Here is a 14,154-nt window from a genome sequence, read left to right as displayed (position 1 = left end):
AGCAAAAATTGGACAAATTCAGTTAAAAATGAACATGCAGAAAAAAATAATCCATGCAACATTCATAAAACTGTAAAGTTATGCATAAGTGTAACTAGTCTTGTAGAGTGCTTAAAATGGTAAGTTTGGCAATTTATAGCTCACGTTTTTGCGCTGCATTTCGTAATTCCTTGCTTTAAAAGTATTGTGCGTATCATATCTCAGAATCCCCTTTCTTTTAACAGATTTTACATCTTTATCATTGTCTATGTGGTTTCCTCTACCAGGCACATACATGCAAATTGCTTTGGCTTTTGTCCACTACGTGCCATTCCTTGCAGTTAACAAGTGAATGTTTAATGCAATAGTCTCCATATGTCTATCTGCTTGCAATATGATTCTTCTTTCATGAAAAGGCAATCAGCGTCCTTTGTTGCATGCAGCTTCGTAAGTTCACACCCCAAATTTCTCAGTCTTCACCATTCGAAAGGTTTATTTCATATAAGCACAGCTCTGGAGGATAGCTTAGTGGCAAAATGGTTTCCAACGTCAGCTACTCAGGTTTTGTTTGAATTCTTTTTTGTACAGGGTATCTTACAATTGGGCTGTCCTCTGTGAAACGGAAAAAGGGAAACTACTTGCTGGAGACCATCAAGTCCATATTTGAGCAGTCAAGTTATGAGGAACTCAAAGAAATCGCAGTGGTAGTGCAGCTGGCGGATTTTGACTCAGCCTGGTGTGAAGGGATGGTCCAGGATATTTCACAGAAATTTGCACATCACATAATTGCGGGCAGGTTAATAGTTATTCACGTCCCCGAAGAGTATTATCCTGTACTGGATGGCCTCAAGAGAAATTACAATGACCCTGAGGACCGTGTGAAGTTTCGATCCAAACAAAATGTAGATTATGCTTTCCTTCTTAACTTCTGTGCTAATCTTTCTGACTACTATGTGATGTTGGAAGATGATGTCCGCTGCTCGAAGAATTTTTTGACTGCTGTTAAGAAAGTAATTACCTCACGAGAAGGATCCTACTGGGTGACTTTGGAATTCTCCAAACTGGGTTACATTGGAAAGCTTTACCATTCCCATGACCTCCCACGCCTGGCCCATTTTTTGTTGATGTTCTACCAAGAAATGCCTTGCGATTGGCTCCTCATCCACTTCCGTGGGCTGTTAGCTCAGAAGGAAGTGATACGTTTTAAGCCATCTCTTTTCCAGCACATGGGATACTATTCGTCTTACAAAGGAGCTGAAAACAAGCTAAAGGATGATGATTTTGAAGAGGAATCTTTTGATATCCCTGACAACCCACCTGCAAACTTGCACACCAACATGAATGTGTTTGAAAACTACGAGGCAAGCAAGGCTTACAGCAGCATTGATGAGTACTTCTGGGGCAAAGCTCCTTCTACGGGAGACTTCTATGGGATTGTATTTGAAAAGCCCATTAAAATCAATAAAATTAAAGTTGTCACTGGAACCGAAGACCGGCAAAATGACATTTTGCATCATGGGGCCCTGGAAGTAGGAGAAAAGATTGTAGGGAGTAAAAAAGGGAGACAGTGTACTACTTACTTGAGACTAGGGGAATTCAAAAATGGGAATTTTGAAATAACAGATGTAGAGCACAAAGTTCTGTTTGATATTAACTGCATGAGAATACTTGTTACCAAAAGTCAAAAAGAATGGCTGATCATTAGGAGCATTAGCGTCTGGACTTCTCAAATGCCAAATCAATAAAGCAAAACCACCTGAGAAGGTACAGAGTGCATACAATCAGCTGGGTCCCAACTGGTGCCATTCCCCAGAAAAACTGACATTTCCAACTCTTCACGAGAGACACGGAAGATCTGGGGAAATCACAAAACAAGCAAAGCAATTTATTTTTTACTAGTTTGGCCAGGCAATATACAAACACTTATTTGTTGACACTTTTGAATTTTATAGGAAATGCAAAGTTCTCGAACCTCTCTTGAGATCTTGAACCCCTTTTTTATTATAATTTCTCTGTAAGAGAGATCTTCTGGACTAAACAGAACAAAACAAAACTTCCTATAATTACCAAAAGGTTTAAAACTATGACAACGTTGTGAAAAGAAATTGGATTGCACCTTACGCACATATAAATTTAAAATGTTTTGGTAGTATGCGTTTGTACAATAGTTGGTGATGTGTTTCTTATAAAGGCAGTTGTGACAAGGAAATCTGTCCTGAAACTGGCAGTTTCATTCTGAGCACTGTAATAAAATAGTGTGGCTAATCATTGCAACTTCTTTTCAAAAGGGAATGTATGTACAATTATAAATCTGACATGACAACTATGTAAAAAATAGATAATTGCATCTGTTATTCTGTCTCAACAAATATCCTTTGTTCTTTTTCCTGGGTCCTTTCACTGAAACGAGCACTACTTGGATTCTTTATTACTTAGGGGACCAATTTACTCTCCTTATTCGAACAAAATGCCTCACAGTAAGCAAGCATTCTGCTTGAGTACAGATGTCGCTATCAAACCCAAGCACCTCAAGGGCAACACTGTTCTCTAAGACAGGCATCTTAACAGACCTCAGCTTCAACAGTCCCTGTTCCTTTACAACATGCAGAACTCCCCATGAGCTTGCACACAGCTGAGTACTACAGCATGGTTTCCAAGGACTGTTATGCCTTCCATATCTACGTGTCCAGTCCATATCTACGTGTCCATACAAACGTAAAGTGTACCAGTTAATCAATTGGAGGCGAACGTAATCACCAGTGTTTCCCTGATGATCCTAGCCAACAGAGCAGATGCAAAAGGAAGAATCTTGATTCCATGAAAAATTAAAATGTTTCTAAATTAGTTTTTCTTTTTTCTTCAGTTTTCTAATTATCATGTTAGTTTTGTAGACATCTTCCCACTGCCTCTGGTTATTCCTTGTAAGCTTATTTTGCCTAGCTTTAGCCAATAAGCAGGAAAGTACCCTCAGTGCTCGTGACTTCAGTGTCAACTCTGGACTTTTAGTGCAACACACAGGGAGGCTGTAGAGCTGTATGATTTATACTATATGCATACATTTGCATTAGCAGAATCTCCGGCCTCTCTCAAGTAGACACACTAAGAAATCCATGAGTATCAAGTGTGACACAGATGAACACTGTATTGTCAGTCTCCTGAATACTGTGCTTATCATCTAACTGCATGTATGGGTTTTAGTGAAACCTGGAAGGCAAGGATTAAATTTCAAGAAAGCCTGCACTGACCAAGAGTGAACTAACTACTGTACTCAATACATCCAAACCTAACATGGCTATTTCAGAAAGGTAAATTATTCAAAAATCTACACAAAACAGCAATGGAATGGCTTTTCCTAGTTCATAAATCCTGATAAATTCAGGTCCAGGCTTGGCAAATCCCCCAATACAGAGGTAAGGTACATTTTAAAATAAATCTTCTGGTATATGCTTCTACATAATTCAGAAAAGCATCCTTTTCTCAAAGTCTTTGTTTCTTTGTTCCTTAATACATGCCAAAACCTTTATTCTTCATCTACATATCTTCAGTAAAATAGATTAAAAGTGGCATACATGTTCAATCTGAAAAGGAAAATAAATTTTTTTTAAAATGAAAAATATGTGCTAATCTCAGATGATTATAAATACTTATGAAGGACTTGCTTTTTAACAGTGATCTTCCATGACCGCCAAATAATTAGTTGATAATTAGTCATTAATCAACACCAGTTTTTTTTAATGAACTGTCATTCTTCTATTTTTCCTTTCCTTGATCATTAACTATTAGTGCCAAAACAAACATACCTGTGTTAACCAGGAACATTACCTTTACTTTTATTCAGAAATGCAGTATGTCCAAACCAATCTTCTAAATTGGAATGGAAAATATACTCAATCCCAAGGTTTAAAATGTTCTTGTAATCAAAACCATGCACAATATGAATGGCTAGTACAAATTAAATGCTCTCAACATAAGCCTGAAGTAATTTCAATGGTATTTTTTAATTAGGAGCTGAACAAAACTGCTTTCATTTTTAAAACAACAGTAGTAATGAATCTCATCTTCAATATCATGGTTTAGCAGTGCTTTCCTTGGGTGTGGATAGTGGTATGTCCTGGGAATGAGAGGCATGCACCACCCTTCCTGTTGAATTTGAGTTGATTTGGAAAAAATAATTAACAATACATTTATTCCAGGAGTGGCAAGTATGCAGTCCTGTAAACTAGTGTTTTGAGACTCACCTTAGTACATGGGTCCCAGCTCCTCCTTCACAGAATGCATATTTTATCCAACTCATTCACATGAAAAAGGTTGCCAAATTTTGGAAAAACCCCCAACCAACCAACCAACCAACCAAAAAAAAAAAAAAAAACCAAACACCAAAAACTGGTTTTCAGACAGATTTCAGAAGGATGTATTTGAAGATACATTTTTTCCTTCACGTGCTAAGAAAAGTGATTGCCTTCTGAAGGGGAAATATTTAATCAGACATGGATATGTTCACTAATATTTCTCAAACTTTGAATTTTCTTTTTTTCACTGATGAAGCAAAAGATTAGTAGCACCACAAAGCTCTGTTCATTGGTGTATACAGTTGGTTCTGTTGATGTGTATTTCCTGTGTTCATTTGTGGACTGAACATCAGTATTTTCATACCAAAATGCCAGTACTGAAAATATTACACTGTGGTCGGCACACTGAGGGATCTGTTCTTCACTAACAAACATGTATTGGTCCTAGTGGCATTGTTTGGGATTCCTTATTGTATAATGTCCTCGGGCCTTTTTTTCTTTTCTTAACTAAAAGCCAGTTTGTCATCTATCTTTCTTCACATAGTGTAATCCCTCTGACACAGAGAATTTTGGGGAAGTGAAATACTACTCACTGTGAATTAAAAGAAGAACTGAGCCCTTAGTTTAGTGCAGAATAAACAAAACCAGAAGCAGTAACTTTCAGGCAAAACAGTTTTAGCATATTTACTATATGTACTATGATAAAGGTAATTCACTAAGGTGCTATACGAATGTGTTATTTTTAGATCAATGTTCAAACATGATGCTCTGTTTTACTCTCTGCTCAGTATTCTCTTGTGTTAGACACTAATGGTTTTGCTTTTATAAAGCGAAACGGGGAACTTGTTCGGGGGACTTGTTCATTATTGAATTATCAAAAGTTAAATAAACAGCAAACTATAACACCTTAGAAAATATTTCATGTGGAAAACTATTAAAGGGAAAAAAAGCTATGGTTAACCATCTTAAAAACTGCAGATGCAATCAGCTTTCATTGTGAAGCATTTCAGAGATTCTGATGGAAATGATAGTTCTTACTACTCTCATGTTAAATTTGCAGTTCTGTTAGGCTACGTATCAATAAGTATTAAATTATGAGTAGTAAGGCAGATCATGTGTCACGAGCTCAAGCAGTGTCATATCCTCAAATGGTACAGTATAGTGTTTTGCAAAACACAGGTGGAAAATTCAGATGTATTATAATGAAAACAAATTAAGTGATTTTCATGTCATATTCTATATACAAAGACAAATGAATTGAAGTGTCTCCACCACTCCATCAAGTTGTCAGATAAAGTAAAACGGGGGGGCTTAATCCTTGTTCTTCTCTGCTTAGTCCTTGGAGGTGAAAACTACAAATTTTCTACTCCTTTTTGTGGAAGCAGGATTGACCTATATATCACAAAAGACTGAAAATGTTGATTTTGTAAAATAACTATTCTTTTGATATACACAAATACTTGTCTTATTTTCTCCATTTTAGTTTTAGCCATCCAGGAAGGCTAAAATGAAAAGTCTCCAAACAGATGAATTTTGGTATCTCCAGATGGCATTTTTCAAATTCTTGCCTCTTTTACTAGTTTTGTCACAGCAAAAACATTCTGTGACATCTAGGCATTCATGCCCTTCAACAGCACAGTCAGGGATGTAGACTAAGGCTTGATTGCTGCTTCTGCTGTAAATGGAGAGAAAGAGGAGCACGTCCAGGGTCATCTCAGCGTACAATGGTTGTCTAAGATGTGTTTCTTTCTGCTGACTATGGTGGGAGGCTATGCAAGGGATTTGGGCTGAATGTTCATTTCCTAGATAATCAGGGATAGAGGAGACCTGTTTCTTTTGCATGGTTACACCTAATAGGTATAAGTCCAGACAAAAACATATGATACATATAAACTTCTACAGATAATTTCCTATCAGCAGCACCACTTTTCACAGCAGGCATGTTCAGTATCTTCTTCATAAATACTATCTTGCAATTTCAATAAAGATAATTTGTTCGGCTTTAAAATAAGGAATATGAATCCCCACCTTGAATCTAAAGCATTATTTATTACATGTTAGTTTAACAATGAAATTAAGTACAGAGAAAGATTAATTACAATAACATCTCCGTAATAGTAGTTTGTTGTTAAATTGGCATAAAATTGAATTGGCATCTGGGCAGATACTAGTCTATTTTTCAGCTACATTTCTAGACGTTTTTCAACTGACATACTACCTACTACAAATTCTCAAATAAAATTCCACTTTGTCCTGACAGTTGTAAAAAGGCTCTTAAAATCCCACGTAGAACTTGAAAGTACTTTAAGTAGGGTTATATTGCTAATTAAACCCTTTGCCAGCCCTTTGCTGGGCTTATGTAAGAGTTTCACATTTAATGAGTAAAGCTGAACATCAAAAGCTGATGCTCATTTCCTCCGTTCAGCTGGTTAAATAGCTGCCTTCCCTCTTCCTTCCTATTTACTCATTAAAATTGGTTTTGCTTTTGCCAGTTCAGGAAAACCTGCCTGGCAGCCATGGAAATCTCAGGCTGTGAGTTCTCAGTCTCAGAGGTACTGTGTTTGTACTTCATGAAATGTTCCCGTTTCTTAACGGACAACATACCATTTTTTGAAAACCAGCACAGGCACAGTGTTCAGTTTCTTGGGCTCTCTCGGTGTTATTAGAGTGGGTTTTCTTCCTAGATAACTTCATTGAGCAAAGACGTTAAAAAAGGCATTACCAGGAAAAAAAATAACTGCTATGCAAAAGACCTACTTCTAATTTTTAAAACCAGGTTCAAAGGTTTCTTTGTGATCAGGCTTCATCTATCCTGGCAATTTAAGTAGAAAAGATGAAAACACCATGATGGCAAGACAAGGTTAAATAAATATTATGTGTGTATATTTCTGCTGTATGATTGCACTTAAACTAACTTAACATTTAAAGGTGGTTGTTTGTCAGAGTATCATCATTGTATTAACCCTTTTACAGCAAAAGGGAGCCCGTGATGGCGCCTCGAACTGCTCTTTTTTGCCGTCTTAATAAGAATAATAGATTCAGCTTTCAAAAGCATTGCCTTGGGCATGCACACTGATGTGGTACACAAAGAACAAGGCTGGCCGCCTGTCCAGCCTGCCGTACTGCAGCACTGGAATACTTATGTCTACCAGAGGCGGGGTGGGGTGGGGGGGAACGTAACAAGGAGCAGTTACTATCCTTGCTACAGTACCTGTAATATTTTTGGAAATAAATGTAAGATATGAAAAGACCCTTTGGCTTAATGCCCTTCTCTTTAACGACAGTACTATTCGGTTTTCTTTTGACCGTAGATACCACGTTTTCATTTGTTTAACTTGGGCCAAAAGTGCATATAGCCCAAGAGGAAAAAGCACACTTTAAAGGCAATTTCACAATGAGTTATTGTATACTTTGCTTTCTCAAATGTATGTTTACCTAGTTCTGATAACCTGGATTTAGAGTTCCTGCTCAAACTGAAGTCTAGAGCTACAATTTAAAATGTTCTGGCTTTTTTTCCTTGGTATACCTTGCACCACTAAGAGCAGAGCTGTTAAGGCATAAGTTAAACCCTTACACCAACATTTGCTGCTACTGAAAGTCCCTTGCTTTGCGCTGATGCCACTTGGGATATTTCAGTTCATCTGCAACTATAGAGTCTATTCTAATTTCATGTTACACTTTCACCAGCACACACAGGCATTCCCTCCCTCTCTCTTTAATTTCAATACTGAAAAAATGAACATCATCTTGGGTAAATATTGCCAAACCACTTTCACCTTCGTTCAGGAAACTGGGACTGTTAACTGTCATTTATTTCTCAGAATTACTTCCTTCATTTGGCCATTGCTCACTATATTTAAATGCCACATCTGCTGAGAAGACAATAAGCATGCTATAATGAGACACCCTTTTAAGGCAGAAGTGCTAATTCTTTTTCGCCATATAACTCTAAGGATGCACTATTTGATTGTGTCAAAATTATATGCATACCTTTTTACCTCCGTGAAAATCTCATAAAGCAAACTGGTTTTGTTAATCACTCCTGCAAATGGTTCCTGGCAGCGCTCTGGTTTTGCATTTGCAAAGTGAGCCGGGTTTCTCTCCTTCCCAAAGCTGAATAGTGTCTTTCAAGGAAGAAAAAATAAAACCCCCAAACAGGTCTTCTCTCTAGTGAGTGTCTGCTGCCTTTCAAAGATGCAATTTCTTCCGTATGTTTCCTCCCTTCTCTCCCTCAAAATTGTATATTAAAATCACCATGTGGTCCTCCTTCTTCTTGATACCTCAACTCACTCCCATCGGCACACTCGTATTTTTCTTTTGGAAAGGGGTAGTTTTAGTTTACGCAGAAACTCTTATATTTGGGGAATAAATGACACAACAGAGCCAGCAAAGTTTTTCAAAGATCCGTTTGGTTTTTTGAAGCATTCAAAATGAGATATGAAATATATTCCCTCCAAGGAGATAAAATATTTGCTCAAGCGTGTTTGTGTTAACTGCTCCTCACACAAAACCAACCAACCAAACAGTCAGGTAAGGCTTTTTAGGTAACTAAGCATGTGCATGTGTGTACATAAGTGCATTGATAAAAATGTTGCGAAACCCCACGCCTATAGCTGCCTTCTGTACCAAAGACTTTAAGCTCCCTGGCCAAGGAGAGAAACCATTTTCTGATCAAAGCAGTGTGCCAGAAATAATTTGGACATTAACTTTTCTACAGTTAATCATTCTTTCTTCTGATACTAAGCCAATTCCATAGAATATAATCTCTTGGGTAATATCTTTTGCCAAGCTGTTGCATGTATTTTGTAAACAGATGTTACTTTTCCTGAATATTGATTATAATTAATACACTTACCTGGACCATAAACTATTGATAAAATATTTTTCTTGTCTTGTTCTATTTGAAAGCTTTTTTTTTTTTTCTCTTTTAAACTGAGGAAATATATTTCTTATTTTCAATAACTTTAGCATAAACATTCTAGAACAAGGGATTAGGAGCCACATGTGTATTCTGGTATGAAACTGGATTCTACCATTGTACTTATAGCATATTTGAGAAAAGGTATTTAAGCCATAAAAGGATATTTAAGCATTTACCTGTTCTAAAAAGCACTAGAGTATCTTTGTTTCAGGACTTTGTGAGAAAAAAAAATGCACAACTAAGACCATATTATTAGAAAAATTCCCTTTCCCAAACTCTCATGTTTTTTCTGCCACCAGCAAGGCATCACGTTTCTCCAGTTCTGCTTCATGAAACGCAGTTTCTTTGTATCATGTATTTCCATCACCTCCGGAAAATTAAGTCAGATCCCCATCGGGTTAGTATGTATTTTGTTCAGTGGACTTTAATCTTTTTATGCTTATTAAAGATTGCACAGCATCTTCTGCTGTCCTAAAGAAGAAAATATTGTAAAGTTCTGGTCAATATGTCTCCTGGTTTTGATAATTAGTGGCTAGTAGTTGTTTTTATTTATTTATTTTCATAGAGATAGATTTTCTGAGGAGTAGAGGGGGAAAAATGGATTTTGTTTCTACACCACCTATTTTTGTCATCGTGTTCTTCATACTCAGATTTTGCTACTCCTTCTTTCACTGCAGGCACACACACAGTGAAAAAACCAAATAAACAGAAAGGCATTGTAAGCAATAGGTTTCTGGTACAGAGGGGAGCGTGAGAGAGTTTGAAGCTGTCTTAGATATTTCAAGTTCAGTACAAAGAAAGCTAAAGAACATTTTCTCCTGCTGCCCTGCCTTTTCCCTGTGACATTTCTTCCATTTCATGTGCCTCTGCGGATCCGTGATCTAAAGCTCACCGCACTTAGTGGGAACTTTTCTGTTAACTTCGCACTACTTTGCTATGCCACTTCAGCTATAAATCTTCTGTCACGCAAGCCAGCTTGCTTTCCGGTCGAACTACACCGTGCTGTGCAGATATACCCTCTAGCTGCCTACATGGTATTAAATCTGGGATAAATTACTAAACCAGCAAACATTTATGCAGATGTTTAAGTTAGAGAGGTGTCTACTCCTGCTGAGATTGGCTACTGGAGCCAAACTTGGCACGCTACATCACCGAGAAGAATCCCTGGGCGCGCGTTACCGCACCATCGGCCCCGACTCGCAGCCAGCCAGCTGACAGCTACAGTGGTGAAAAACCTTCCCACTCGCCAGCTTTTGTTGTATTCCCCTCACTTTGCTTAAAGTTACAGCCCCAACAGTGGAGCCAGTGGAAGAGAAGAGCTCAGCAAAGCCACTGCTCGACGCAACGTCTTTGTGCAAACCGACCTTCATCAGGGTTTTAAATATTCTGGCAGGCTGGGCGGCGTTGCCCCACGCTGCCTTCTGCTCCTGCCCCACCAGGCAGTAGTGGCTGGCGGGGAGCTGGTTGTACAAAGCCTTCAGCTGGCCCTTAAAACTGGCTTTTTTTCTTTTTTTTTTTTTCACATTTTCTTCCCTACACAAAACAATCCTTCTTGCCGTTATTTGTGGAGCTATCACATTTTAGTGCAGCAAGTTTTCGAATAGCAAAGTAATGAAGATAGTAAGGAAAGAAAAGGAAAAAAAAAAGCTTTTAACTCTAAAGTTTCCCAAATTAGTCATTAACAATAGGTGAGACCCAGTAACAAGTCAGGAGACATTTCTTTTTTTTTCCATTAAATTTAGCTTGCTTTTGGTTGTGTTTTTTCTCTCACATTTATTAGTTGCAGAGGCAAATAAAATTGAAAAACAACAGCAAACCTTTCCCACCCTTCCTTCCCAGTTTGTATAGATTTAGAACTTTTTAATATTTACCCACATGGAAACATCTACCATCTGGTGAGCATACTTTGGTCAGACACTCTGCTCCCAGTAGTCAGGACGTCTTGGAAAAATTCCTAGTTCCTAAAAATGAAAACAAACCTTTGTCTGTGCCAGGACAGTTTGTGGGCCAGATGCTTATCTGAATTACCCTGGTGCAAATAACTACTTCCAGTACTGGTTGAAAAAGCTATACCTATTTTTTTTCCTTCTTTATTTTCTTCAATTTAATGCTGTAATTAAATAGACCGAGATGATTAAAATAGCCTCAAATGCCTTTTAAGGGGAACAGGATCTTTAGTTTAACGCCAAGTAAGAAACCAGAGACTTAAATTCCCTTCTTTCTCACAAAAGCAAGTGCTAAAGCAGATTTCCCAAGAATTCGAACCTTTGAATCTCAGGAACCGGGAACAGAGCCTCCTTCCTCCTTCCTCATCTCAGTATGGAGTACAGAAAAGCACCTTTCTTCCAAAAGAATCTTTATTCCAAAGGGCAAAATTCATAATTTCATAAATGGGGTGTACATCTACTAAGACTCTTATGAGAGCTTCTCCTGCTTGTCCCACACTTCTAAAATGCTGCACTCAGTAGCTTAACTGCCTTCACTACACTCGCGTTAATAGACCCAGTTTTCAGGTTCAGGTCTTTAATGCCATAAAATTTCACAATCAGGAATTGTTTCTTTTCTCCCTGTTTGCTTCAATTCACTGAAGTTTTCAGACAAAAATGTGAGAGACACAAAGAAACAATTAGGAAAAATGTTTATAGCCTTCAGGAGAACTGTTCATTTTTTATCCCTTTTGTTGGAAAACAGATCTTTTCTCCCATATGGCACCTCAGAACAGAGTTTTTGGCACTCAGGCTGCTATTTGTAACATATTCCTAAGTGCTAATGCACCTTTTTTTTTTTTTTTTTTTTTTTCCCTTGGCTGCTTTTTTTAGTTTTCTGTTGTGTCTAAACAATCACTGTCTGTTATGAACCCAAGGTGGTTTTTTGTGGTTGGTTTTGGGGTTTTTTTCCCCCTTTTTCGGCTGTACTGGAATCCAGATGAATACATGCTAACAGCTTCTCTTTGGAGGTTGCCTTTTTCTTTTTTTTATCAGAATGGGAACTATTTGTAAGAAACAGTTCAACTGGTAAATTGAGCTTGTATTTTCTTTTTTACTACTACAAAAGAAAAGATACAGAAAGAAGTGGGGCTAAATTGCCAGAGCACTGCTACTGAAAGGCATTTTTCCTTTGGAATGCTCTGCCGTGCTTTGGCAGTGAGCTTGTAGGGTAGCACAGTGGCTTACATCTAAACAGGATAAGCAGAGAAATGACTTTAGCTTAAACTACTCCTCGAGCCTGTAGGTAGGAATTCCACAGCCGCTGAAAAGGAATCAGATGCAAGAAGGGGACAGTCAGTAACAAAGCAAAGGATGACTCAGGTGTTTCTAGTGCTCCCAAAATATGCTATAATTTTCAATATTTCAAACTTAATCCAAAGAGCACTGAAATTAAAAGGAGTGTATGCTTTCATTTCAACAGCTCTTTGATCACATCCTGATTTGGAAATTATCTCTAATCATTAAACTTAGTGTCTTAGTGATGGCACTTTGAGACAGTAGCCATGAAAACAAAACACTGTTGGTATTGATGTTTTTTAAGAAATCCTATTCAGAGTTAGGCAAAATGTAATTAAAATCAATTACCACCATTTTTTCCTAAGCTGAAAATAGGGTTTGGTGGTCCTGTTCCACTTCTGTTCCTGTCTTTCCACCACCTCCCTGCACTGTGCTGGTATGAGTACCCAGTGAGTCAATGAATCAAAGAAAGGAATAAAATATGGATCATAACCAAGTGAGAAATAAAAACTTTGGTGTTAGTTCAGCTACCATTTGGCCATAACTGTGCTTGTGCTGGCAGAGCTGGGGGATTGGAGGTAATGTGATTCAGTTAGATGGAAAGACACCATGTAGTTAATGACTAAGCAGTTGTCTGTAGCCCCTGAGATATTTATAATCCCTTTCCTTTAGTGTCTGTATTAGCACAAATAATAATCTTCTTATTGTCTCAGATCTAAAGGCACAAAACCAGTAAATCAAGAGAAGGAAAGAAAAAAGTTTTAATTCGAGCAGATGAAATAAATTAGAGAAATACTAAGAGCTGCCACGACCATAAAGTAAAACTGTATCACAGCCATGAGCTGAGCCCAGGTCTCCATGTCTTCTCATCGTTCAGCTGCAAATATTTTGTTTAGATTTTTCTTCTTCTTTGGCCTTTTATAATTGTACATAAAATGTAATCTCACGGTCATAAGAAAACCCGCCCAAAAATAGTCATCGCCTATTAGGTTATCTATCTTAAGAAAGCAATTCCTGTAAATAAATTCTCTTTAATTTCATTCCTGTCTCCTGCTACATTTTTGCTAACTATCATTATAGACAAGCATTTTCCACAGTGTAAAATCATACTGATTTGAGAACTTCAGCTTGACATGCATAACTTCGGACTTATTTGAATACCAGGTATGGATTTTAAGTCTCCACAGCCAAAGAGGTGAATGCTGTTGCTAGCAGACTGGTAAAGACAGCTGAGTATAAATCAGGAGCTTTATGAATGAGTTAAGAAAATTAAAACCAGAAAACCTAAGAATCATGTTCCAGTTGTATTAAAAAAAAAATCTTCCAATTAGATCTCATAAGTCTATCTATTCTTTTCCAAAATTCAAAAGCACATGAATATTTTTAATATATCCTAAAGGCATAAATGTAAATAAATGTGCATGGCATGTCCTTGATAATAGTCGATAGAGTGCGTGAGGTTGCAGAGAATAGGCAGACACTACTGCAGGACCTTGGAGTTGTCCCAATTTCTGTGTTTAGATGGCTACCTTCAGTGTATCCCACACTTCCCACTACCCTGTGAAGGTTCCCACCTCACCCAAGACACTCAAGAGTGTGAGCAGATGACAATTGTGGAGCCAGACTTCATTGCCAGTAAACAAGTCTCATAGTGAAAGGATGCAAAGTCGTGGCAGTGCGGAAGGAATGTTGTGGGAAAAAACAGAGGAGTGTTTTTCAGCATAGTTGTAAACCTAGGGTT

General features: G+C 37.7%; 1 protein-coding gene across 4 annotated transcripts in view; it reads left to right on the top strand.

Moving 5' to 3' along the window:
- Window positions 1-2,027, top strand: part of MGAT4C (MGAT4 family member C) — a 402,472-nt gene extending 400,445 nt beyond the window's left edge. For all 4 annotated transcript variants that reach the window (XM_049792434.1, XM_049792433.1, XM_049792436.1 and 1 more), the window contains one exon: window positions 568-2,027. In XM_049792434.1, coding sequence (XP_049648391.1) covers window positions 568-1,724 — 1,157 coding nt within the window. In that variant the 3' untranslated portion in view covers window positions 1,725-2,027. The remainder of the gene's footprint in view (window positions 1-567) is intronic.
- The last annotated feature ends 12,127 nt before the right edge of the window (window positions 2,028-14,154 follow it).

The sequence above is a fragment of the Accipiter gentilis genome, chromosome 34 (assembly GCF_929443795.1).
Source record: "Accipiter gentilis chromosome 34, bAccGen1.1, whole genome shotgun sequence".
Taxonomy (NCBI): Eukaryota; Metazoa; Chordata; class Aves; order Accipitriformes; family Accipitridae; genus Astur; species Astur gentilis.
This window is presented reverse-complemented; position numbering and strand designations above follow the sequence as displayed.